The 25,348-nt window shown below is 44.6% G+C and overlaps 1 protein-coding gene across 1 annotated transcript; it reads right to left on the bottom strand.

Moving 5' to 3' along the window:
* Positions 1 to 1,891: 1,891 nt before the first annotated feature.
* Positions 1,892 to 25,119, bottom strand: MTIF2 (mitochondrial translational initiation factor 2). Its single transcript, XM_079968641.1, has 14 exons — positions 24,697 to 25,119; positions 22,889 to 23,105; positions 22,318 to 22,438; positions 20,734 to 20,905; positions 15,873 to 16,033; positions 13,982 to 14,158; positions 13,554 to 13,693; positions 11,887 to 12,011; positions 10,588 to 10,792; positions 7,842 to 8,094; positions 6,168 to 6,308; positions 5,070 to 5,234; positions 3,073 to 3,213; positions 1,892 to 2,259 (listed from the first exon to the last, which is right to left on the bottom strand). The coding sequence occupies exons 2-14, from the start codon at positions 23,096 to 23,098 to the stop codon at positions 2,090 to 2,092; spliced, it is 2,181 nt and encodes a 726-aa protein (XP_079824767.1). The 5' UTR covers positions 23,099 to 23,105; positions 24,697 to 25,119; the 3' UTR covers positions 1,892 to 2,089.
* Positions 25,120 to 25,348: the final 229 nt, after the last annotated feature.

Below are 25,348 nucleotides of genomic sequence, written 5' to 3'. Positions count from 1 at the left end.
AGATAGTACAAGTTACCTTTTATCTATTCCAAATGGCCCCTTTTTTACAGAAAATGAGGGCAATTGTTTCTGTTATAGTACATAAGCAGAGATACAGCTCTTGCTTTATTTTGCATACATTGCGTGGAACGCAACATTGCACTCTTCTAGTCATTTTCTCTCTGCAAATGTGGCATATTGGCAGCTGGAACAATCTAGAGTCACTCTTGTGGGGTGCGGGGAGGACAGAAGTCCTGTTGCAGAATTTTTACAGAGGGCTACTGCTCATTGGGCTGGTCAGGTGAATCCAACAGGGCCTACAGCAGAGACACGGGCATATTTTTTCTTGCTTGCTTTTTTTTGGGGGGGGGTCTTGTGATTGCCTAGTTTCCACACCTTGAAGTCATAGACTTAAAAAAACAAATTAAGGTTATTAGGCCTGCTGCATTTTATGGCCCATTTCTAATATAGTTGGGTGGGACATAAAAAACTAAAACAGCAGTACTGATTCTAAAGTATGGATTCATGATGGGAAAAGTACAGTGGTACCTTGGTTTACAAACACTTCAGGTTACAGACTCCACTAACCCAGAAATGGTACCTTGGGTTAAGAACTTTGCTTCAGGATGAGAACAGAAATCGCACGGCGGCAGCAGCGGGAGGCCCCATTAGCTAAAGTGGTACCTCAGGTTAAGAACAGTTTCGGGTTCAGAACGGAGCTCCACAATGAATTAAGTTCTTAACCCGAGGTACCACTGTATGAGGTTTCTTGCCATCACTAATTCCCTCTCCAAACCTGGAGCGGCGGGCTGCCAACCTTTTTGTCCCGGGTACTACTATCCACCCCGCAATGTGTTCTGACTACTATAAAGTCTCATTTTAGGAATAGGGAAGTATCTTTCTGGGCTGAGGAATCCCTTTGTGATGTCTCTGGGCACCATGTTGGCACCCCCTGCTTAGACACTAAATACCAAGGTAAAGGGGACCCCTGAGCATTAGGTCCAGTCGTGACCGACTCTGGTTGCAGCACTCCTCTCACTTTATTGGACAAGGGAGCCGGCGTACAGCTTCCAGGTCATGTGGCCAGCATGATTAAGCCGCTTCTGGTGAACCAGAGCAGTGCACGGAAACCGTTTACCTTCCCGCCGGAGCAGTACCTATTTATCTATTTGCACTTTGACATGCTTTCGAACTGCTAGGTTGGCAGGAACAGGGACTGAGCAATGGGAGCTCACCCCGTTGAGCGGGGATTCGAACTGCCGACCTTCTGATCCTTCTGATCGGCAAGTCCTAGGCTCTGGTTTAACCCACAGCGCCACCTGCGTCCCTAAATACCAAGTTACGGTAGCCCTATTTCACAACCATGGCTGTTCCACATTGGTGTAAAAAGGCTTTGGTGGGTGGAGATGCCATGGCTGCTATCATTCACCCAGCACAATCTGAGCATGGAGTCTTGAGGAAGAAGGGGCAACGATTCTTGTAAAGCATTGCAGGAATTGACTCCCAATGATCATGAAAATGTGTTTCTAGCTTGAAATACATAGGGAGTCGTGGGACTCCTGTTCATTCCCCTGGAAGCGCACAACGGTGGCAGCAGCTTAGCTTTACCTTCCACATACACACTGCTTGAATGTGGCATGTAGGTAGAGATACTACCTTCATGTGGTTCTTGAATTTGTGGCAAGCTGGTGCTGGCCCTGTAATCCCCTCATGTAATTTCAATGTGTGAGGGAATTTGTACTCCCAAACTGATTTGAATAATAGCTTGGCACACATGTCTGCAGTGACAGATCCTCACATAGTTAAGCAAGTACTCAGATCTGTTCAGCAAAATGTATTATTTTGGCCCAGCCTATAACGCACAAGTTTCAGGATGCTCCTATTGTAACACATAAAATATAGATCCAGGTGGTTTCACTGTACAGCTAAGCTCTCCCACAGTTTTTATTGAAATTTACAACATAATGATTTTTTTAAAATATTAAAAAATACATTAAAGCCCCCTATTCATTTTTACAATGCAAGCTGCTTCTCAAATGTCTCTGTGATGCAGTGCAAATAATATAATCTCGAGTTTCTCAGCCCATCACATATTTGGCTGTTTTGAGATTTAAAATCCTGGGTCCCAAGAGATCTTCTGCTCAATTTCCTTTTCATTGAAACAAACAATTTCATCTCCCACTTGAAATGCTATGTTCTTGTCCAAACTGAGCCCACAATCCATGCCAGTCTTGACTACAGGGACATCATCTTTATGGTGCTTCATTGACGATAGGTATCCTAGGGAAAATAGACATACATAAAGCAAAAACTCCAAATTGTGGAACATTTATTACAAGGCGAGAAATGTTTAGAGTGCAGAGATTGCTCCAATCCAGACCATGTCTTAACTTTTCATATAAATCACAGCACTCCAGAGCACACTACTCAGAATCAGAATTGTAGAGTTGGAAGGGACCCTGAGCGTCAACTAATAATAATATTAATAATAATAATAATAATAATAATAATGATGATAATGATAATAATAATAATAATAATAATAATAATAATAATAATAATATCTTTATTGTCATTGCCCCCTCTCGGGGACAACGAAAATTACTCCAACCCCTGGCAATGCAGGAATCTCAACTAAAGCATCCAGTGTTCTCATGGTTGCCACATATAGGATTTAACCATCAAATGCCTGGGTAAATGGTAATGTTTTCAAATTCCTCCTGAAAGTTAACAGTGTTGGAGACACACACCTCACATGAGATTATATGAACACACCTCTCCAATAATTCAACACAGTCATACGGAAGAGAATCAGTAACTGATTCCACCTGGAGCTCTGCTACCCACAAAAAAATTCTACATAGCATATTGGGAAAGGGCTGTGACTAACATATGACTGAGGAGGATCAAACTTTTTTTGTATAAAGAGGTGCTTAAATATCGGTTCCTTGTTCAGTCTATTTGCTATTTTTTTTTAGTAAGAATTTCACCTAGAGGAGGGGCAGAAAGCAGGCTTACAAAATCCAGGAGTTTCATAAAATTGTGGGAACTGGGCAGTAGAACTGGCTGCTTAGGAAATCAACCGCTACTCACCTGTCCAAATAACTTCTTGATTACGAATTAATTTAAATTTCATCTTTCTGTCCAGCTGCCCCTTCTGTACTCTGCAGCCAGCTACTGGAACTGTACTTTTTCCAACTGTGACATCAAAGATTGCTAAAACAACAGCTGTTCCTAAGGAAAACAAAAAAGCATGAGAATCCTAAAAGTGTAAAAGTGCCATTTAGACAGTCTCTGCTCATTAAAAAGCATATGAACATTAATTCCAATCAAAATACAAAAGCTAAAGTGACTTGTATCCAGTACTAAAAAAACCCTGCATCCAAACTTTCCAAGTCAAAAGCTGGATTTTGTGCCTTTTAAATAACGTAACTAAACAAGTCAGCAATCCTTCCCCTTTCTTGTTTTGTCGTACTCTGCAGCTTTAGTCTGTTTTACTTCATTCAACAAAGTTTTACTTAGCTTAGATTCATTGAAATGAACGTGATTGGTAGACCCACTGAACTCAGTAGGTCTGTTCTGAGTAAAAGTTGAAGCCCATCCCTTTTCCCCCTAGTCATGACCTACAGAAGTTCTGTTCAAACTGCCCCCCACTAAGTGCTGTAAGATTGCAGCAAACACTACAGTGGTGCCTCGCAAGACGAAATTAATCCGTTCCGTGAGGCTCTTCGTATAGCGGTTTTTTCGTCTTGCGAAGCAAGCCCATTGACAGCTTAGCGGATTAGCGCTATTAGCGGTTTAGCGGCTTTTAGCGGATCAGCTGATAAGCGGCTTTTAGCGGATCAGCTGATAAGCGGCTTTTAGCTGATCAGCTGATAAGCGGTTTAGCGGCTTAGAAAAAGGGGGGGAGGGGAAAAAAACCCGCAGGAACTCGCAAGACATTTTCGTCTTGCGAAACAAGCCCATAGGGAAATTCGTTTTGCGAAGCGCCTCCAAAACGGAAAACTCTTTCGTCTAGCGGGTTTTCCGTCTTGTGAGGCGTTCGTCTTGCGGGGCACCACTGTACAAGCAAAGTTTCAAGCACTGTATACCTGAAGGGGTGTCTCCAACCCCATCGTCCAGCCCAGCTGGACTCAAGGTCCAGCTCCGAGGGCTTTCTAACCTTGTGAGAAGCAAGGTTACAGGGAACCAGGCAGAGGGCCTTCTCAGTAGTCAACACCTGCCCTGTGGAACGCCCTCCCAGCAGATATCAAGGAAAGAAACAACTATCCGACTTTTAGAAGACATCTGAAGGCAGCCCTGTACAGGGAAGTTTTTAATGTTTGATGTTTTACTGTGCTTGATGTTTTTAATTTGTTGGAAGCTACCCAGAGTGGCTGGGGGAACCTGGGCAGATGGGGGCCATATACATGAAGAATTTTGCATTAAAAAGAAAAATAGATCCTTAGGATGTGGAATTTCTGCGGCCGGTTACAGCACTGCGCATTTCTGCAGATAATCCTGTCTCTGGTTTGTCACTATTTCATGAATATCAGTACTTTTAGAAAAAGGCAAGGTAAAGGACCCCTGGACGGTTAAGTCCAGTCAAAGGCGACTATGGGGTTGCGGCACTCATCTTGCTTTCAGGCCGAGGGAACCGGCGTTTGTCCACAGACAGCATGACTAAACTGCTTCTGACGCAACGGAACACCGTGACGGAAACCAGAGCACACGGAAACGCCATTTACCTTCTCGCTGCAACAGTACCTATTTATCTACTTGCACTGGCCTGCTTTCGAACTGGTAGGTAGGCAGGAGCTGGGAGAGAGCAATGGGAGCTCACCCTGTTGTGCGGATTCAAACCGCAACCTTCTGATCGGCAAGCCCAAGAGGCTCAGTGGTTTAGACCACAGCACCACCCGCATCCCGCTTTTAGCAATACCTATGCTGAAACTGCTATCCCTTGAATGAAAGACTTCTGGTGTATCATCACGCCAAAGGTCCAGTGGCCAGACAGCTGCTTTTGGGAAGCCAACCACTAGGGCACCTGGGTCAGCAATGCTTACCACCCCCACCCCCTTATTTCCGCCATCTCAAATTCAGAAGTATACCCAACACATGCTCCTCTAGAGAACAGGGCAGGGTGCTGCTCAGCTCCGCCAGTAAATCTTCAACAAGCCGGTAGATGATTTTGTGCATTTTCAACTTTATTCCCTTCTTGGCAGCCAGCTGCTGAATAGGTTTATTTGCGTTCACATTGAACCCGTATACAACACCTGACAATGCAACAAAAGAGGGTAAGTGTAAAATTGCTATTTTACTTCTTCTTTCTAATGGCTCAAATTAAGCATACTTTAAAAGTTCCAGAGTTGCTCTATTTACCAAACATTAAGGGCAGGGCTGAGTATATTCATGAAGAGAAAATTCAAAACATCTGCAGCATGGTAACATTTTGCACCAAGGAATGCTAAATTCTGAAACCCAACTGAATCGCACACATTTGCACGCACCTGCTTATTTTGCATAATTTATTCCACATCTGCAAGAAAGAGATGGGGAAGAGACGCCTCGGGAACTGAAAATCCTACTCTACTCCTCTCTGACTTCCATGATTTCACCAAGCATTCCACACACACACACCTCTCAAGCCTATCTTGGCAGCCATGTGGGAGAGAGACCTCCTTTACAATAAAGATGAGTTTCTTGCGATGTTAAATTCTGTGTCCTGAATTGCCACAGCCATGCAGAAAGCCATTTATTTCACTTATAAAGACCTGCAAGCTGCCTTTTCTCCCACAAAGGGCCTCAAGGTGACTTACATGAAAAGCATTACGTGAAGACTCTTAATCTTGCATGCAAAGCATTCAGAAATCAGGATGGTATATGCAGCAACTATTCCTAAACCAGGAGAGTTAATGTGCAGCTCCAATAGTTGGCATCAAAGGTGCCAGCTGGCCACAGTCTTGACAGGTAACACAATGTGTCGAGGGGATGAGATCCGCATTCCTGACTTGCCTTGCAACATGGGTGGGAAAGTGTGTCCCCGTTCTGCTCCATGGAAACCCTGCCTGCAGTCTCTGTAGCACACCTTCTGTGCACTTTAAGGCCATTTACTGAGCTGCTGGCTGCTTGCAAGGCAAAGTGCTTTGGCTCTGTAGCCATCTAAGACACATGACTTTGTACCGCTTTCTTCAATGGCCACCCTTTACCTTTAAATGTCTCTGCGAGGTTTATGTCATTTTCGCTAATATCCCCAATCCCACAGTGGACCACATCTAGTTCACACTCCTCATCGGCGTCATAGGTGTCCAGGATGTTCAAGATGGCTTCCACAGAACCATCAACGTCACCTGGGCAGAGCAAAAGTCCCAGTGAGTTTAAATTTGAGTGGCACACACAAAACAAAGAACAGCACAACTTCTTATTGTACAATCCATGAGGAACTTAAGTCTCATGCAATTAAATGAGAAGGAGCTGAGCAAGGAATAGAGCTTTGATTAAATTCTTGGAAACTGTGTCTCACAGACACACTGAGAGCCAGCGTGGTGTAGTGGTTAAGAGCGCTAAGACTCGTAATCTGGGGAACCAGGTTTGTGTCTCTGCTCCTCCACATGCAGCTGCTGGGTGACCTTGGGCCAGTCACACTTCTCTGAAGTCTCTCAGCCCCACTCACCTCACAGAGTGTTTGTTGTGGGGAGGAAGGGAAAGGAGAATGTTAGCCGCTTTGAGACTCCTTAAGGGGAGTAAAAGGCGGGATCATAGAATCATAGAGTTGGAAGAGACCACAAGGGCCATCGAGTCCAACCCCCTGCCAAGCAGGAAACTCCATCAGAGCACTCCTGACATATGGTTGTCAAGCCTCTGCTTAAAGACCTCCAAAGAAGGAGACTCCACCACACTCCTTGGCAGCAAATTCCACTGTCGAACAGCTCTTACTGGGATATCAAATCCAAATTATTATTCTTCTGAAATTAAAACCTCCCAGGACTTTCCAACAGTCTGATTAAAATGTTGTGGGGTTGCTTGGAATTCAATAAAGAAGAGTCTACAAGTACAGCCATTAACAGTCATGACTGTTAATATCTGTATTGTATTTGCGTTATTAAATGCATTTCACAAAGAATAACTGGTATGGGGAAAGGAGGTGGCAGTTGGCAAGCTACTCTGTTAGTTGATTTTTTGGCTGAGAATTGCGAGGGTGTCTGGAGGAGTTTGTGAGGACAGGCAAGCTATGGACTAGTAACTTATGCACTGCTATGGAGGAGTTTTGAAAACAAAAAGGACTAAACCCTCTCTTGGGCTCAAGGGAGAGAAACACACTGTAGTCATTAACGTATACGTGAATAATACTTGCTGTTCAACTGTTGCCAACTTGACAAGTCTCAATTTATCTTCAGGTCTTGTGTAAGGTGCCTATTTTATCATAAATGGCTAACAATGACAGGGGCCATTCTCAATGCCAGTTAAGCCACACCTGTGTGTCAGTTAAGTAGCATAAGCAAGGACCACAGTTCAAGAATTAAAGCATTTGCTTTCCATGCAGGAGGACGACCTAAGTCCACTGCCCAACACCTCCAGGCAAGACTGTGGGAGCTCTGTCTGAAATCCTGGAAAGTCGCTACCAATCAGTGCAGACAATACTGAACTAGGCAGACCAATGGTCTCTCTTGATATAAGGTAGCTTCCTATGTGCCATGTGTGCCCCCTTGTGGGCCTTGCTTTCTCCAGGCTTCAAATGGTGCTATTTAATATTATATGGGGAAGTGCACCCTGACCAGTGCTGGGGAAGAAGAAGAAGAAGAAGAAGAAGAAGAAGAAGAAGAAGAAGAAGAATAGCAGCTCTTGGGAGCAGGACAAACCCAACTGAGTAAGAAAGACTCTACCTTTGATGATGATGTGCAGCACATTTTTGTCACTCTCCCCTTTTTCTTTCGGTCGTATAGCCAGGAGATGCTTTTTGCTCTTGTACACTGCCACCCTTCTCTGCTTCCAGGACATGTTTTCCATGCCTTCTCTGTCCTTCTTGTAGGCGTCCCTGTGCTCCTTCTGCTTCACCTCGATGACCTCTAGGTCCTTCTTCGCTTTCTCTTGTTGCTCGGTGTAGGTTCTCCACTCAACAACTTCACGAGCCCTTTGCTTGGCAGAAGAACAAAAGAGCTGCCTCTCTGATCTAGCATGATAGCTGGGATCCCATCTGCAGCCCCCACCCAACAGCCCAAGGGTTCCCCTCCCACCAGCAATTTATTTTCGGTGTGCACCGAGAGCTACAGAGAGAAGTGGGGAACTGTGTTCGGTACCTGGAAGGGAAGGCAGTAGTCAAACCAATCTCTGCAGCACTGACCAGCCAGATGTTAACAGCTCAAACTAGAATGGAGTCAGCCACTGAAGCTGGTACTCAAATATATGTTGCCTCCAAACACAGCTGTTCTGTTTAAATTATCTTAGGGGTTTTTTTAAACCTCTATTTTTTGCCTTACACTTTTTTATTATTACTTTATCTATTTTAATTTTTTATTCATTTTGTGTACCACCCTATACTCTTAGATCTCAGGGTGGTTTGCAATATTTACTGTATTTTTTGCACCATAACACTCACTTTTTTCCTCCTAGAAAGTAAGGGGAAATGTCTGTGCGTGTTATGGAGGGAATACCTACGGGTGGCATGCCTATGGATTTTCCTCCTCTAAAAACTACATGCGTGTTATGGTCGGGTGCGTGTTATAGAGCAAAAAATACGGTAATCACAATATAAAAAACACAAGATACGTAATAAAAATAAGAACAACACACTAAAAATCTACCCGCCCCCCCCCCAAAAAAAAACATTAAAAAGGGCATTGGATGTCAATCAGCAAAAGGCCTGGTTGAATAGGAATGTTTTTGCCTGGCACCTAGAGGTGTCTAATGAAGGCACCAGGCAAACCTCCCCGGGGAGAGCATTCCATAAGTGGGGAGCCACTGCAAAGAAGGCCTGTTCTCATGTTACAACCCTCTAGACCTTTCGTGTGGGAGTCACACAAAGAAGTGTGGAGTTTGGAACAGACAGGGTTAAAACTCCGTGGTGTCCTGTATCTGGAAGGAGCCTGACGCAGAGAAGTGTGTCACAGTCTGTGAGCAGAGTTGCTTTCACTTCTGACTGAGAGACACAGCTCAACTGAGAGGCTGTGAATGTGTGCTTTTGGAAGCACGGAGATGGCCGAAGTTTCCGATGGAAAGAGACTGATTTATGGCTTGTAAATAAACGCTTCTAGAGATAAGAACCGAACTGCCTCTGGACTTGATTTATCCCTATTCTCACAGCGACGCAGGACCGCTGCTGCTACTCTGCTCTCCTGCCAGGTCAGAGCTTCCAAGCAGACAGCTGCCCAGAGGAAGCATGTAAAGGTAAAGGTACCCCTGCCCGTACGGGCCAGTCTTGACAGACTCTGGGGTTGTGCGCCCATCTCACTTAAGAGGCCAGGGGCCAGCGCTGTCCGGAGACACTTCCGGGTCACGTGGCCAGCGTGACATCGCTGCTCTGGCCAGAGCCAGAGCCAGAGCCGCACACGGAAACGCCGTTTACCTTCCCGCTGGTAAGCGGTCCCTATTTATCTACTTGCACCCGGAGGTGCTTTCGAACTGCTAGGTTGGCAGGCGCTGGGACCGAGCAGCGGGAGCGCACCCCGCCGCAGGGATTCGAACCGCCGACCTTTCGATCGGCAAGCCCTAGGCGCTGAGGCTTTAACCCACAGTGCCACCTGCGTCCCAGAGGAAGCATGACTGGACGGCAATTTATATTTACCCGAAGGTGGATTTATAGTCACCCGAACAAGAAGGGCTTCAGAGGATGATCTCAGGGCCCGGAGCAGTTCATATGAGGAAAGGTGGTCAATGAGGTACAGTGGCACAGTGGCCCCATTCAGAGTACAGTGGTACCTCGGGTTAAGAACTTAATTTGTTCCGGAGGTCTGTTCTTAACCTGAAACTGTTCTTAACCTGAGACACCACTTCAGCTAATGGGGCCTCCTGCTGCAGCTGCGCCGCTGGAGCACGATTTCTGTTCTCATCCTGAAGCAAAGTTCTTAACCCGAGGTACTATTTCTGGGTTAGCGGAGTCTGTAACCTGAAGCTTCTGTAACCTGAAGCGTCTGTAACCCGAGGTACCACTCTATTATGCTTCTGGTGGCTTGAGGAAAGATCAGAACAAGTGTTGCTTAGTGCACAGAGATTGTGGGGCCCACTGTGCTTTCCATGAGCTGCTGCACCCTGCCGTCTGAGTTAATTGAGTGGAAGAAAGCAGGATGCAAACAGCTTACGTTCCAGGAGAGAAAATAGTTTCTTGTGCTGCCACAGCCAAAGCCAATCCGTGTTCATTAATTCTGCTCCTTCCCTCTAGTACACGGATGGGGGCCCAATACGGCCATCCTGATATTGTTGGGCTCTAACTCCCATCAGCCTCAGAAAGATGGGAGTTGCAGCCCAACGACATGGGGAATGCCGCAGGTTCTCCATCCCTGCCCTGGTAGCTTGTCCCTGCTGCTTTCCCCCCTCAGAGGCCTGGAGCCCAAGGTGAATGTGTCCTCGTTGCCCAGTGAGAGGACCCACCTTGGGGGAGCCAGGCTTAAATGCTGAATGGGAAATCTGTGGTACCTCAGACTCTACTTCAAGGATTTCCTCTCCGGCTGAAGGAACCTCCTTCCATCCCACGATCTCCACTGGCATGCTTGGAGGGGCAACTTCCATGGCTTTGCCGTTCTCGTCAAACATCATACGCACTTTGGCCCAGCTTTTCCCTGCAACCAGAATACAGCCCTTTCTCAGAGTGCCTCTCTGGATGATGGCAGTGGTCACTGGACTAGAGGGGAGAAGGAGGGAAGATTGCGTTTGATTTCGTACAACCAATTTTACGCTACTAATTTTATTTGCTTTTTTTTAATATGGTGAGATGTCTTGAGACACGTTATAGCATATGTGGATTGTAGCCAACAAATTCACAATGCACATGCTTTCTGTTTACAGTGGTACCTTGGGTTAAGTACTTAATTCGTTCTGGAGGTTCGTTCTTAACCTGAAACTGTTCTTAACCTGAAGCACCACTTTAGCTAATGGGGCCTCCCGCTGCCGTCATGCCACCGGAGCACGATTTCTGTTCTCATCCTGAAGCAAAGTTCTTAACCCGAGGTACTATTTCTGGGTTAGTAGAGTCTGTAACCTGAAGCGTATGTAACCTGAAGCGTATGTAACCCGAGGTACCACTGTACTTTGATATCTGTTTTACCACACTTGAGCCCGGCCCTTCCAAATAGTTCAGGACAGTGTACCTAGATTCCCCACTCCTTAAGTCAGGGATGGGGAAATCAGTGGCCCTATAGATGTTGTTGGGCTTCAACTCTCCTCAGCTCCAACCAACAATCAGGCATGATGGGAAATGTAGTCTTGCAATATCTGGAGGGTCACTGGTTCGCCAACCCCACAGTTCCTTACTTAGGTGAATTATGATGGGGATAAGGACCAGTCCCAAGTTCGCCCACTACATTCCCGGTGGCTCTCCTGTGCCTTCCCAGAAGCACAGAAAGAGATAGATCGGTTGCACACTGGGTTCAACAGCCTAACCTCTCTTAGTGTTGCAATAATAGAAGCCACTTTGCTTCTAAATAACAGGAAATGGAAATGCAACAGGAAATGGAATTTGGACATCTGGAACTGGGCATGAATTAAAGGATATTTAACAAGGGAGGGGGGAATTATGAAATATTATTCCAATATGTGATCACAGTAGAGAGATTTTAAGATGGACATGGATGGAAAAATATGGAGGACTGGTGGTGGCAGTTAATGGAGATAAAGTTAACATTGAAGAAAAAAGCATGGTTGACATTTACCAATAATAATGACTGAAATGACTAGTGATTCTGTCAAGGAATGAAGGGGCGTGTGTCTGTGGCTCACCCTTTTCCTTTATCTGTGCGAGACTCTATGATGGTGCCTTCCACGGGGCCCGTAGAGTCTGCCTTCAGTTCCAACACCTCCGCAAGAGCCACGGTTGCCTCTGCTAAAGCCATCAAGTTGTCACCCTACGCCAAACAAAGACAGTTCAGAAAAGAGCTGAGTTGCTTGGGATCAAGGAAATGACACATCAGTTACGTTACGACAGGAGATGAATAGCTTCTAAAACAGAAGGCTGTTTGGGGATGAGGATGATTTAAACCCCTCTGCATGGAGACTGTCATTGTGTGGCCAGGTATTCCTTCATGTCCAGGAACATGCATCAGCATCAGGGAATTTTTCCCCAACCCACAGTACTTCCTTTGCTGGGTTGTGGGTTTTTTGATCATTTGCAATGGCATGAGGAAAAGACATCCAATCTGTATGGTCCGTCATATAGCAGCTTTGTTGCTGCCTCTGCTCTTTAAGGAGGCAACCCTAGGGCTATAGGATAAACAGAGAGAGGCCAGAAGTTGAATTCTACCTCCTTGATGCTACCGAAACCTGGCCCTACCAATGGATGTCGGTAGAGTCAAAAAGAGGGTGTTTCAAGGAAGCACCAGGAAACAGCTTGAATCGGACAGATCCAAAAGCCCAGGTGATGGTGTAAATCACACCTTTGTATTACCCTCCAAAACAGGGTTTCTAAGAACCCACAAAATGGACCTCCCTTCTGCCCTGCTGGTGAAAACACAACAGGGCTTAGCTGCAGACGGTAGCGAAATCATCTTTGGGTCCCACCCATTTTAGGATTGCAGATTTAGTTGTTTATTCAACCTCAAAAATTAACATTTGCCCCAACTAATTATCTCCCAGATCGATGTATGAAACGTCTTAGCGTTAATCTAATGATCTGCAGATCTACACCTGCAGACACACAAGAATGACACAAGCATTTTTCTTTTGCACCGTGAAAAACACTACAAATTACCTTCCAGAATTACCGTATTTTTTGCTCTATAGGATACACCGGACCATAGGACGCACCAGACCATAGGAGGGGGAGAACAGGAAAAAATAAATTCTCCCCCTCTCTGCTCAGCACCCCTTCAGCGAAGCAGCAGGAGAAACAGAGCCCATTCCATTTCTCCTCCCGCTTCGCTGAAGGGGCGCTGCACAGAGAGGGAAAACTGTGCAGCGCCTCTCCAGCGAAGCAAAGCCTGGAGAGCAAGAGGGATCGGTGTGCACCGACCCCTCTCTCTCCAGACTTCAGGCGGCTATCCGCAAGCCTTCGTAGTGCAGCGGGAACTCCTACTGCGCTCCGAAGGCTTGCGGATAGCTGCCTGAAGCCCCCGGAGCGCAGTGGGAGTTCCCGCTGCGCTCTGGGGGCTTCAGGCGGCTTCAGCGAAAGCAACGCGAAGCCTCCGGAGCGCAGGGGGAACTCTCCCTCTGCGCTTTGGAGGCTTCGCGTTGCTATCGCTGAAGCCAAGGAGCCTGCATTCGCTCCATAGAACGCACACACATTTCCCATTAATTTTTGGAGGGGGAAAAGTGTGTCTTATAGAGCGAAAAATATGGTAGCTGGAACTAGCTTATGGGAAAAGGAAATGTGCTTCTGGAAATAGCACGCTTCCAGAAATCAAATCCACCTATGACCCACGGTTAGCACCGTGACGACAGGTGAAAATTACCTTTAGTGCTGAAACATGGACAGCCTGAACATCTCCTCCATATTCTTCACAAACTACATTGTGAGCCAGGAGCTCTTTCTTAACTCTATCCGGGTCGGCTTCAGGCTTGTCGCATTTATTAATGGCAACGATAATTGGAACTGCGAGAGAAAAGGAAACGGGGGAGAATGCCAAAGTCTAAACAGCGAAGCATGGGAAGCAGCAAACCAAAGACGTTTCCCCAAAACTACAGTTCAATCGAGTGAAAGGATATTTATTTGTGAAGCTGTTTTGATCCCACCATATCAGAAAGAGCAGCTCGCAAACAGGTAAGCATCTGACCTAAGGGCCTTGGAAAAAAGTGAAGGCTTTCGGTGATTATATATGGTATTTGACCAATGGCACTTATCTCTCCATTCCTCCCACCTGTTTAAAGAAAAGTGCTGTACCTTTGGCATTTTTAGCATGTTGAATAGATTCCACAGTCTGCTTCATTACGCCATCTTCTGCAGCTACCACCAATATAACAATATCTGTGACATGTGTACCTCTCGCCCTCATGGCTGAAAATGCAGCATGGCCAGGAGTATCCAGAAATGTGATTTTTTCTCCAGAAGGCAAACGCACTGCAAAAAAAACCCCAAACCCCAATAACAATCAAATCTACACAGCACTATTGTAAAAATTATAAATGCATGTCAAAAATCTGTGCTCCACAGAGCTCCATGGTTCTTTTTCCCCATCAAAAAATGGTTACACGATTGCAGATTGCTCAAATTTCTTTTGAACATGGATTCTGTTAAGGCAGCAGGAGTTCTTCACAAAGCCAAACTCCAATTTCTACTCAGGGAATCTGCTAAACATATATTTTTTAAAGGTTTATTTTACTGTCACTGCTGCAGTCCCAAGCTCCACTGTATGCCTTCATGATAAATATTATTTTCTTGGAAGCCACACCCCTTATTCTTGAAGCTGGTCTTCATTTCCGTGCTGTACAGCAGAGTAGTGTCAGCAACTCAATCTTTAGATCTGGGACTGTTTTCTGACACCAAAACACCTTAGGAAACAAGACTGTGTTGAGATCCCAAGGAATCCTGGGGGCTGTTCAAGGGTGCTGAGCGGACACCCTTAACAGCTATGACCATTAAAGTGGCCCAAGAGTTCTTTAAATGTATGGTGTGGATGGGACAATCCGAGGAAAAAGCTGGCGTAATTATCAGTGCACGTTAAAATTGCTGAATGGTCTCTTTAAATTTGAAGGTTCATTATTGTTCCACAAGATGTGTTTTTCTTTAAGGGCCAGAGCAAATAACATGACCTAGTTTTACAGCTGTGAAGCAGTATAGTAAAGGTAAAGGTAAAGGTACCCCTGCCCGTACGGGCCAGTCTTGACAGACTCTGGGGTTGTGCGCCCATCTCACTTAAGAGGCCAGGGGCCAGTGCTGTCCGGAGACACTTCCGGGTCACGTGGCCAGCGTGACATCGCTGCTCTGGCCAGAGCCAGAGCCGCACACGGAAACGCCGTTTACCTTCCCGCTGGTAAGCGGTCCCTATTTATCTACTTGCACCCGGAGGTGCTTTCGAACTGCTAGGTTGGCAGGCGCTGGGACCGAGCAGCGGGAGCGCACCCCGCCGCAGGGATTCGAACCGCCGACCTTTCGATCGGTAAGTCCTAGGCGCTGAGGCTTTAACCCACAGCGCCCCTGCGTCCCGAAGCAGTATAGTAGGTGCTGTTAAAGGTAAAGGGACCCCTGACCATTTGGTCCAGTCATGACCAACTCTGGGGTTGCAGCGCTCATCTCGCTTTATTGGCCGAGGGAGCCACGTACAGCTTCCAGGTCATGTGGCCAGCATGACTAAGCCACTTCTGGCGAACCAGAGCAGCGCACGGAAATGCCATTTACCTTCCTGCTGGACCTATTTCTCTACTTGCACTCTGGCATGCTTTCGAACTGCTAGGTTGGCAGGAGCAGGGACCGAGCAACGGGAGCTCACCCCGTCGTGGGGATTTGAACTGCCGACCTTCTGATCAGCAAGTCCTAGGCTCTGTGGTTTAACTCACAGCGCCACCCGCGTCCCAGCAGGTACTGTTAAGTTATGTTAATTAAGCTGTAGGGTATAGTGTATAAAGAGCAGCACCAACTCTCTCAGTACCCTGGTGGATGGGTTGGTGGTTGGGTCATGCTTATTGATATATTGTAAAAGGAGTTTTTGTTTTTGTTATTAAAACCTAGCAAAAGTAATTTTTGCCTTCCTTGTAATGTGTGGTCTCCCCAGCACGCTTTCTGCAGTGCAACTAATCTGCAAATAGCCAACAAAGATGACTTTTATAAATCATACCAAGAAAGGCACCAATATGCTGCGTGATGCCGCCTGCTTCCATTGCTGCCACCTGAGTTTTCCGCAGCGTGTCAAGCAACGTGGTTTTCCCGTGGTCGACGTGGCCCAGGATGGTAACAACCGGAGGCCTCAGAGTTAATGAAGCAGGATCTGCAGGAGGCCTGCAATGAAAAGAAACACACAAGGCTTGCAGATGAAGTCAACTAGGGGTCAGCAAACCTTTTCAGCAGGGGGCCGGTCCACTGTCCTTCAGACCTTGTGGGGGGGCCGGACTTTATTTTGAAAAAACAGACAAAAACAAATTCCTATGCCCCACAAATAACCCAGAGATGCATTTTAAATAAAAGCACACATTCTACTCATGTAAAAATACCAGGCAGGCCCCACAAATAACACAGAGATGCATTTTAAATAAAATGAGACATTCTACTCATGTAAAAACACACTGATTCCTGGACTGTCCGCGGACCAGACTGAGAAGGCGATTGGGCCAGATCCGGCCTCCGGGCCTTAGTTTGCCTACACATGAAGTAAACCCTCCTTGTATTTCTCCTTAACATTTTTCTCTTAACAGATCCCTTAAAATTCCTGAGCATCAATGATCTCAGCATGCGATCCTCAGCAACGAGTCACAGCCCAATGCCAGTAGCCTGCCAAGATGTGGTTGTTTTTTCTTCAGGAAACGGAAGAAGCATGGATATGTGGCTAAATGAAACGGGTTGCTCTCTTCACAGCAAATGGCTTTACTTCAGTCAGCGCTTCTTTGTTTATTGAGCTATAGAAACTAAAAGATTTGAGAAGGGTTTATTTCAAATACTACTGACCAAATGAGATTTCCATAACGGCTAAAATGGTTTTTATTTGGACTCGTAGACAGAAGCACAGGAATCGTTTTCCAACGTATTTCTTATCAATAAAAATTTCAGTGTGGCGCAAGCATATTTTTATTCTGAAAGCGCAGCTCAGAGAAAAATGGTTGAGAACCACTGGGCTAGAGGATAAGCAAAGCAAAAGGGGTGTGGACAGAGAGAAAACAAAATTGGCTCAATATTAATTAAGGCTTTGATTGACTATTTAATTTCTATACTGCTTAACATATTGAAAATATCTCTAAGCGGTATACAAATAACTGAAGCAACAACAGACAACTTAAAACAAAATATTATGAAAATGCAGTTAGATATAATTTGTACATTCATATAAAGTTACTAATATGCGAAGGAGAAACTAGAACCCAAACAACTCTATGCGAAGGAGAAACTAGAACCCAAACAAATTTGCAAGGATGAGGATGGAAGAGTTTTAGGAATTCAAATTAACTTCCAGGGAGAGAAAATAAACGTGGTAACAGTCTATGCCCCAAACTCAAATAGAATGGAGTTCTTTAAAAAACTGGAACAATCTTTATTAGAGCTAGACAACAATAAACTGGTCTTACTTGGAGATTTAAATGCGGTTCCGACGCCAGAACTAGATAGAAGTACAAGAAAAAAGAACATAAATCAAGGGAAACTACCGAAATCGTTTAATGATCTGGAAGAAAATCTGGACCTAATAGATATATGGAGATACAAAAACCCTACAACGAAACAATTTACCCATTTCTCTGAACCACATCAGAGCTGGAGCAGGCTGGATCAGATATGGATCTCAAGAGAACTAATAATAAGAACGGAGAAGTGCGAAATTCTACCCAGAACCTTATCGGATCATAGCCCAATAATATTACAATTAAAGTGGAAGATTCAAGGGCTGTACAGATGGAGAATGAATGACTACCTACTTGAAAAAGAAGAAGTGATCGAAAAAGCTAAAATTACCATTAAAGACTACTTTGACTTAAACATCAACAAAGGGACAGGTATAGACACAGTATGGGATGCTAGCAAGGCTGTGTTAAGAGGCCTCCTGATACAACAAAATACCCAAAGAAAAAAGGCTAAAGAGAAAAAAGAAGAAGAATTAATCCATCAATTGAAAGAATGCGAAAAAAATATGATAAAAAACCCAAATGACGATGGCTATAAGCAACAATATAAAAGCCCCAGGCCCAGACGGGTTATCTGCCAAGTATTACAAGGTCCTAGAGGAACACTTAACACCAGTACTATGTGACGTAATCAACGAGATACTAAGAGGAGGAAAAATGCCAGCATCCTGGAAAGAAGCCTATATCACGTTGATTCCGAAACCAGATTCAGACAAACTTAACATCAAGAATTATAGACCGATTTCATTACTAAATAACGACTACAAGATCTTCGCAGATATAATGGCACACAGGCTTAAAAAGTGTTTAACTAATCTCATCCATATTGACCAGGCCGGTTTCCTTCCCAACAGACAAATAAAAGATAACATTAGACATACAATAGACATCATTGAATATTTAGAATGTCATAATGAAATTCCCGCTGCTTTAATGTTCATCGATGCCGAGAAGGCTTTCGACAATGTCTCCTGGGGTTTTCTGATAAAGTGCCTGGAAAGATCAGGGATAGATGGCATATTCCTGCAAGGAGTTAGAGCAATCTACACACAACAAAGAGCTAGATTAATTATTAACAATACCCTGACAGAACAGTTTGAAATAGCAAAAGGCACTCGACAGGGGTGCCCTCTGTCACCGCTGTTGTTTATCATGGTTTTAGAGATAATCACAAACAAGATAAGAAAAACCCCAGAGATCCGTGGCATAAAAATAGGAGCGAAAGAATATAAACTGAAAACATATGCAGACGATCTTATGCTGTCATTGGAAGAACCAAAAGAGAGCGTCGGCAAAGTGTTAAAGCTACTAGAGGAATTTGGAAAATTATCCGGATTTAAATTGAACAGAGCAAAGACTAAAATAATGACCAAAAATATGGAAGAAGAAACCAAAAACGATCTTGAAAGTCAAACTGGAATTAAAATAACTAAAAAAGTACAATACCTTGGAATCCGGTTAACTATGAAAAATATAAATCTGATTGAAAATAATTATAAGAAAACATGGAAAGAAATAATGAAGGACTTGGATACATGGAATAGAATACATCTCTCGTGGTTGGGGAGAATGGCGGCGATTAAAATGACCTTACTACCTAAATTACTCTTCCTATTTCAGAATATACCGATAATTAGAGGAACCTCAATATTCAAAGAATGGCAGAGATTACTTTCTAAATTCATTTGGCAGGGAAAGAGACCAAGAATCAGATTTAAATTGCTCACAGACCAAAGAGATAGGGGTGGCCTTGCGGTTCCAAACTTGAGGTTATATTACGAAGCTGCATGTCTTTGTTGGGTAAAAGACTGGATTGTCATCAAAAACAAAAATTTGTTAGATCTAGAGGGGTTTAATCTAAGATTCGGTTGGCATGCCTATTTATGGCGAGACAAGGGAAGGGTTCATAAAGGTTTTTCTAACCACATTTTCAGAGGGCCACTGCTGGAAGTGTGGGAAAGGAATAAAAAACTGTTGGAGCAGAAAACGCCCTGGTGGTTATCACCAATAGACATTTTAACAATTAAAAAATTAAATATAGAGGGGGAAAGATGGACATATGAAGATTTACTAACCAAAACAGAATCCGGGTGGAGGATTAGACCTTATGAAGAAATAAAAAGCAAGCTGACTGGCTGGATTCAATACCATCAAATTAATTCAATGTGGAGGGAAGATAATAAGATCGGAATAAATGACAAGAAATCTAGATTTCAGATTGAAATAATAGAAAGTAAAACAAAATTATTATCAAAAATGTACAACCAGTTACTTGAGTGGGACACCAAGGACGAGGAAGTAAAGGATGTAATGGTGAAGTGGGCCGTAGACCTAGGGTACAACATAGAGTTTGACAAATGGAAGGCATTGTGGTGTAAAGATATGAATTTTTCAGCATGCACGACACTAAAGGAAAACATGTATAAGATGATGTACAGATGGTACATAACGCCGGTAAAACTACATAAAATGTATAGAACGGGCGATAAACTGTGTTGGAAATGTAAGAGCAAGGAGGGCGAATTCATTCATATGTGGTGGACGTGCGAGATTCTCAAAAAATTTTGGGAATCCATCTATAATGAATTAAAAAAAATTCTTAAATACACGTTTGTTAAAAAACCCGAAGCCTTCCTGCTGGGGATAATTGGTAAGGATATCAAAGAAGAAGATAGAACCCTTTTTCAATATGCAACGGTGGCCGCCAGAACCCTCATAGCACAGTACTGGAAAACACCAAAAATCCCAACACTAAAGGAGTGGCAACTTAAATTATCTGATTATTTGGAGCTGGCTAAATTGACACAGAAAATAAGAAATCAAAGAAGTGCAAAATTTAACAATGAATGGGATAAATTTAGGATATATATGGAAATAGAGACAAGGGGAAAATTAAAATGTTGATCAGAAACACATATGTACTTATAGAAATCACAGTAGGCATGAGATAACGCTTACTACGTAAAAAGTTTTATTAAGGAATAGACACAGCAGATAGATAAACAAGATAATAATTTCCGAAATCGAGATAAAGGGAAGTCGATCAATGTCATCAAAGTTGTATGTATTTCATGTTTTGTTTGTTTGTTTTTTTCTCTTTTTCTGTTTTTTCTTTTTCATTTTGTCTTTTGTATGTTTGTGAAATATATTTATGTCAAAATTTAATAAAAAATTAAAAAAAAAAATAAAGTTACTAATATTTTTAAATCAATATTAGCACACACAAAAACCTAAGCGAAAAGTTAGGATCCAAGCTTGTGAATGAGTATCAAAGACTATAGACATCAAACATAAGCCGGAATAGCAAAAGGGCAATGGAAAACAGGGTCTGCATAAACCTAGCAACCAAAATCAATTAACCCAAGCCATTACCTCTTTACGGCATCTTTGTTTTCTTTGATTTTGTCTTCTTTCAACTTGGCCCATTTGTGTTTCATGCCGGATTTTTGAACGATGTCCTTGATCAACACTTCATCCAGGACCGAGTCGGGTTTTAGTGCGTCTATATCAACGCTCGTGTTTAGCAAGGCTTCGTATATATGATCTGAAAACAGAAACGGAAAGTTGTATTGGTCAGTGCACCAACCTCAGGAAGAACATGGTTGATGAAGCAGCTCTAAGAAGAGCCTGCTGGATCAGGCCAGTGGCACATCTGGGGCAGCATCCTATTCTCACATTAGCCAACCAGATGCTTATGGGAAGCCCAAAAGCAGGAAGTGAGAACAACTGCACTCCCTCCCACTTGTGATTCCGAGCAACTGCCAACTGGACGCATACTGCCTTTAACAATGGAAGTAAAACAGAGCAATTTGAACTACTTGGAGCCTAGCTGGATAGGGTCTTTGTCACACAGGGACTTGCAGTCACCACCACAGCAGCTGCTGAATTCAAGCCTGGATTTCAGTGCTGTATAGTTAAAGCTATGGTTTTCCCAGAAGTGATGTATGGAAGTGAGAGCTGGACCATAAAGAAGGCTGATCACTGAAGAATTTATGCTTTTGAATTATGGTGCTGGAGGAGACTCCTATCTATTCGTAAGGAAATCAGCCCTGAGTGCTCACTGGAAGGACAGATCCTGAAGCTGAGGCTCCAGTACTTTGGCCACCTCATGGGAAGAGAAGACTCCCTGGAAAAGACCCTGATGTTGGGAAAGATGGAGGGCACAACGAAAAGGGGACGACAGAGGACGAGATGGTTGGACAGTGTTCTCGAAGCTACCAGTATGAGTTTGACCAAACTGCGGGAGACAGTGGAAGACAGGAGTGCCTGGCGTGTTCTGGTCCATGGGGTCACGAAGAGTCGGACACGACTAAATGACTAAACAACAAAATTTATCACTACCACCTTGGGAAAATATATTTCATATGTGGGGGAAAAACTCTAAATGAAACAAGCTAAAGAAGTACAACAAAGCGTTTCCCATTCTCCTCTCCCAACCCCCCACCGCAAAAAAACCCCCATCCAACTGGGACCAATTCTATGGCAAATTCATTTAATTCAAACCTTTCTCAGATGAAAGTAGCTCAAGCACATCGGAAGCAGATGGCTGAGGAATGCTCTAGAGGATGAAAGACATCTTACACAAACCTCCTTTATGGCACTGGAAAGGCAGGAAATCTTGAAACAATTAAAATGGGCTAATGAGTGACATAAGCTCCGCTGCAGGACTCCCAAGTCAGCAGATACAAGGCCCACATTCTCCTGTCTTGTCAGCAAAGGAAACTGCAATATACTGAGTTAGACTATTGGTCCATCTATCTCAGGGTCTCTTCAAGGTTTCAGACAGGAGACATTGCCAGCGCTGCCTGGAGAGGCTGTGAACTCAACTTGTATGCATGCAGGGCAGAGCTTCACTATATGCTATACTGAGCTTCACTAAAAGGGGATTCAAGTGGGAGCAGCTGAGAATGAATTCTGATGATGGTACCCTTTGCAAAGTCAAAGAAACAGTCTCACCTATGTCTTTATGCATGGCTTTTGAAAGGTCTTCTACGGTCATCCTGGACATTATCTCAACCTCCTGCTTCTCTGGTTTTGGTTGTGCAGGTCGCTGTTTCTCCTTGACCGATTTCTTTCTCTGCAAGAGAGTTCAAGGAGCGCACATGGGATGGATGGAAGGGGAAGCAGTTTCAAGCAAAGCTGTAAAATCTTAAAACGCAATGCCTGCTTTGCTTATACGGCAGCCGGACACACACAGCTATGTAAGAAAGATCCACAGGGACTCAGCTCCGGTGAACAAAGTGCTGATGCACTTTGAAAGAGGAAGAATTAAACCATATGTTGTGCCGTATTACCATTTTTTCATCTTGTTTCCAATGGTTTCCACTTTTGTCATTTCAAGATGGGCTGGGCAAAAGGCACACTTGAATTTGTTCGGAACAGATCAAACACTTTTACTCAACGCTTCTTTTGCATTAACCACAGTTTTTGTTTCTCTACAAAATACACTGAAGATTCCTCTACAAAACAGCTCCAGGCACACACAACAGGCATTCTTGGAAGCAAGAATAAAGTAGCTGTTAATTACCTCCTTGGTTGTTAAAAGCCTGAATTGTGAGCTGGTGTCTGGCTGCCAGAGCAGGGGGTGCCGCTGAACTGGGCACATGGGATAGGCAGATGACAAGACAGGCTTCCACTGTGTTCGGTGTACTTTCCCATAAGCCAGGGAGTGCAGCTGGCGGCAAGCACGGTGCAACTGGCCCAAGTTCTCCAGCGTCAGCATCACCCTCCAGTTCATTTCTTCTCTGAAGGAAAGGATAGAATGAGTTACCTTTCAAGATATATGGACCATTAGAAGCCACAAATGGGAACAAACAGCAGCACCAGATGCAAAGGACGAACAGGAATGCTGTCTCTTCCATGGCTGTGTGGAAGAGGAAATGTCAGCAAGACATGTTTATTGGGGGGGGGGGTGTTTGTGTGAAAACCATGCTTACTGTATCTGAAGAAGTATGCATGCACACAAAAGCTTATACCCAGAACAAACTTAGTTGGTCTCTAAGGTGCTACTGGACAATTTTTTAATTTATTTCGACATGCTTACTGTAATTCAATAGTCTACATAACTATTGAAAACCACAGAGGATCCCATTCTCCTTTGTTCCTGGCACCCTAATCAGAAAATAATAATAGGTTGTCATGTCCGGACCCCAAGAAAGAAATCTGGCCATGTTATGAATCAAAAGGAGGAATCTCCCCAGATGTGGACTGTGCTGCAGTGATGGAAGAAGCTGCACACGGCAAAGATGAGAAGATTGTCAACAGACAGCTTTTCCAGGTCATGTGGCCAGCATGACTAAGCCGCTTCTGGCGAACCAGAGCAGCGCACGGAAACGCCGTTTCCCTTCCCACTGGAGGGGTACCTATTGATCTACTTGCACTTGGACGTGCTTTCGAACTGCTAGATTGGCAGGAGCAGGGACTGAGCAACGGGAGCTCACCCCATCGCAGGGATTAGAACCGCTGGCCTTCTGATTGACAAGCCCTAGGCTCAGTGGTTTAGACCACAGCGCCACCCTAGTTCCATACGTCTGCTTTTAATTCCCCCCCTTTTTTGGGGCTTTTAACTCATTTTAAACTTTTCTTGATGTTATTCTCTGGTTTTGTGTTTCTATATCGTTGCAAACTGCTGTGTGTGTGTGTGTGTGTGTGTGTGTATTTGCAGCCGCTACAAAGATATACTGTATATTTTTATAAACATGAGTACTTGCTACCAGAAAGCAGGAGGATATGAAGATCTTATTTTTATTTGTAAGCATGCCTTGAGTCACTGTCAAGCAAAAAAAAAGCGGGGGGCGGGGGATAAATAAATAAATAAATAAATAAATAAATAAATAAAGTAACAATAACAATAGTAGAAGACAGGAAACAGAGTGACACAGACACGCCCATGGGCTTTGTGACATAAACTCTATGGCAAATGGGCCGCTCTTCCTTATATGAAGAAAAGAAAGAGGGCGGGTGAGGGAACAGCCAATCCTGCTCCAAGGCTCCCGTTCATCCATTCAAATCAGCGGGAGAGGACCGACAAGCCCCGCCCACATTCTCATTGCTTCAGTCCCCTCGCCGTGCGGCTTCCCTCCTGCTTTCCCACCACCCTGCCTGAAGGTGGCGCTCGCGCTCCTCGGCCGTCAACGGCTCCCTAAAAAAAACACAAAAACCAAAAACCACCCACCCCTCGCGCATGCGCAACCCAACTGCCGCGTCTCGAGACAGGGCCGTTAGGAAAGCCGCTGTCGCCGCCGCCGCCGCGGCTTCTCGTGCTGGTATTCCGCGCCGTCCTCGCCCCCCCCCCCCGCATGGCACCCACCCGGGTGCGTGTGTTTCTGTAGCTACCTGTTCTCCGGAAGAAGCCTGCCCTCTCCCTCTCCCTCAGCGGGGAGCCGAAGGCCCCAGCGCAACCCTTGAAAAGAAAAGAGGAGGAAAGGTGTTCTTCATGCCGAGTTCTTCACTGAGCATGCGCCACCCTTCCTGAGCATGCTCGGTAGCGGCGGCCGAAGCCCTGTAGCCCTTCTCTTGCCCTCACTCGGGAAGGGCGGGGCCGCAACTCACGTGGTGAAAAGGGATGTTAGAGAGCTGCTGAGTGAAAGCTGAATAAGCCCCTGGCTGAGTTCTATAGGTTTTGCTTCCTAGTAATTAATTTTCAACTGATGTTTGTCGCAAGTTTACTTGAAGCTATTTATATACCCACTTCCTGCCAGGGCGCAAAAGTCGGTTTACAATGTTAAAACTTAAGCCACAAAATAAACGGTATAAAGTGTAAAGTTGGGGTCAATCCTGATTTTGAGTCGTCCTTGAGGGTTGCATTTGCCTCCCTCACTTATAAGAGGTGGAGGTTACACTGTATTCGGTGCTGCCAAATAAATACAAATAAATCACTGCAACCCACTCCTTTGTTCAGTGATAAAGGTAAAGGGACCCCTGACCATTAGGTCCAGTCGAGACCGACTCGGGGGTTGCGGCGCTCATCTCGCTTTATTGGCTGAGG

This window comes from Podarcis cretensis (assembly GCF_951804945.1).
Source record: "Podarcis cretensis genome assembly, chromosome: 3".
Taxonomy (NCBI): Eukaryota; Metazoa; Chordata; class Lepidosauria; order Squamata; family Lacertidae; genus Podarcis; species Podarcis cretensis.
This window is presented reverse-complemented; position numbering and strand designations above follow the sequence as displayed.

Bases quoted from the DNA above. Each gene is read 5' to 3' on its own strand.
- MTIF2 (XM_079968641.1), bottom strand. From the start codon at position 23,098: ATGAACTGGAGGGTGATGCTGACGCTGGAGAACTTGGGCCAGTTGCAC. The intron at 20,906-22,317 runs GTGAGACTGTTT...TTCTGTTTTCAG, and splicing joins AGCCATGCATAAAGACATAG to ATCATATATACGAAGCCTTG. The intron at 2,260-3,072 runs GTGAGTAGCGGT...TATTTTCCCTAG, and splicing joins TCAAGAAGTTATTTGGACAG to GATACCTATCGTCAATGAAG.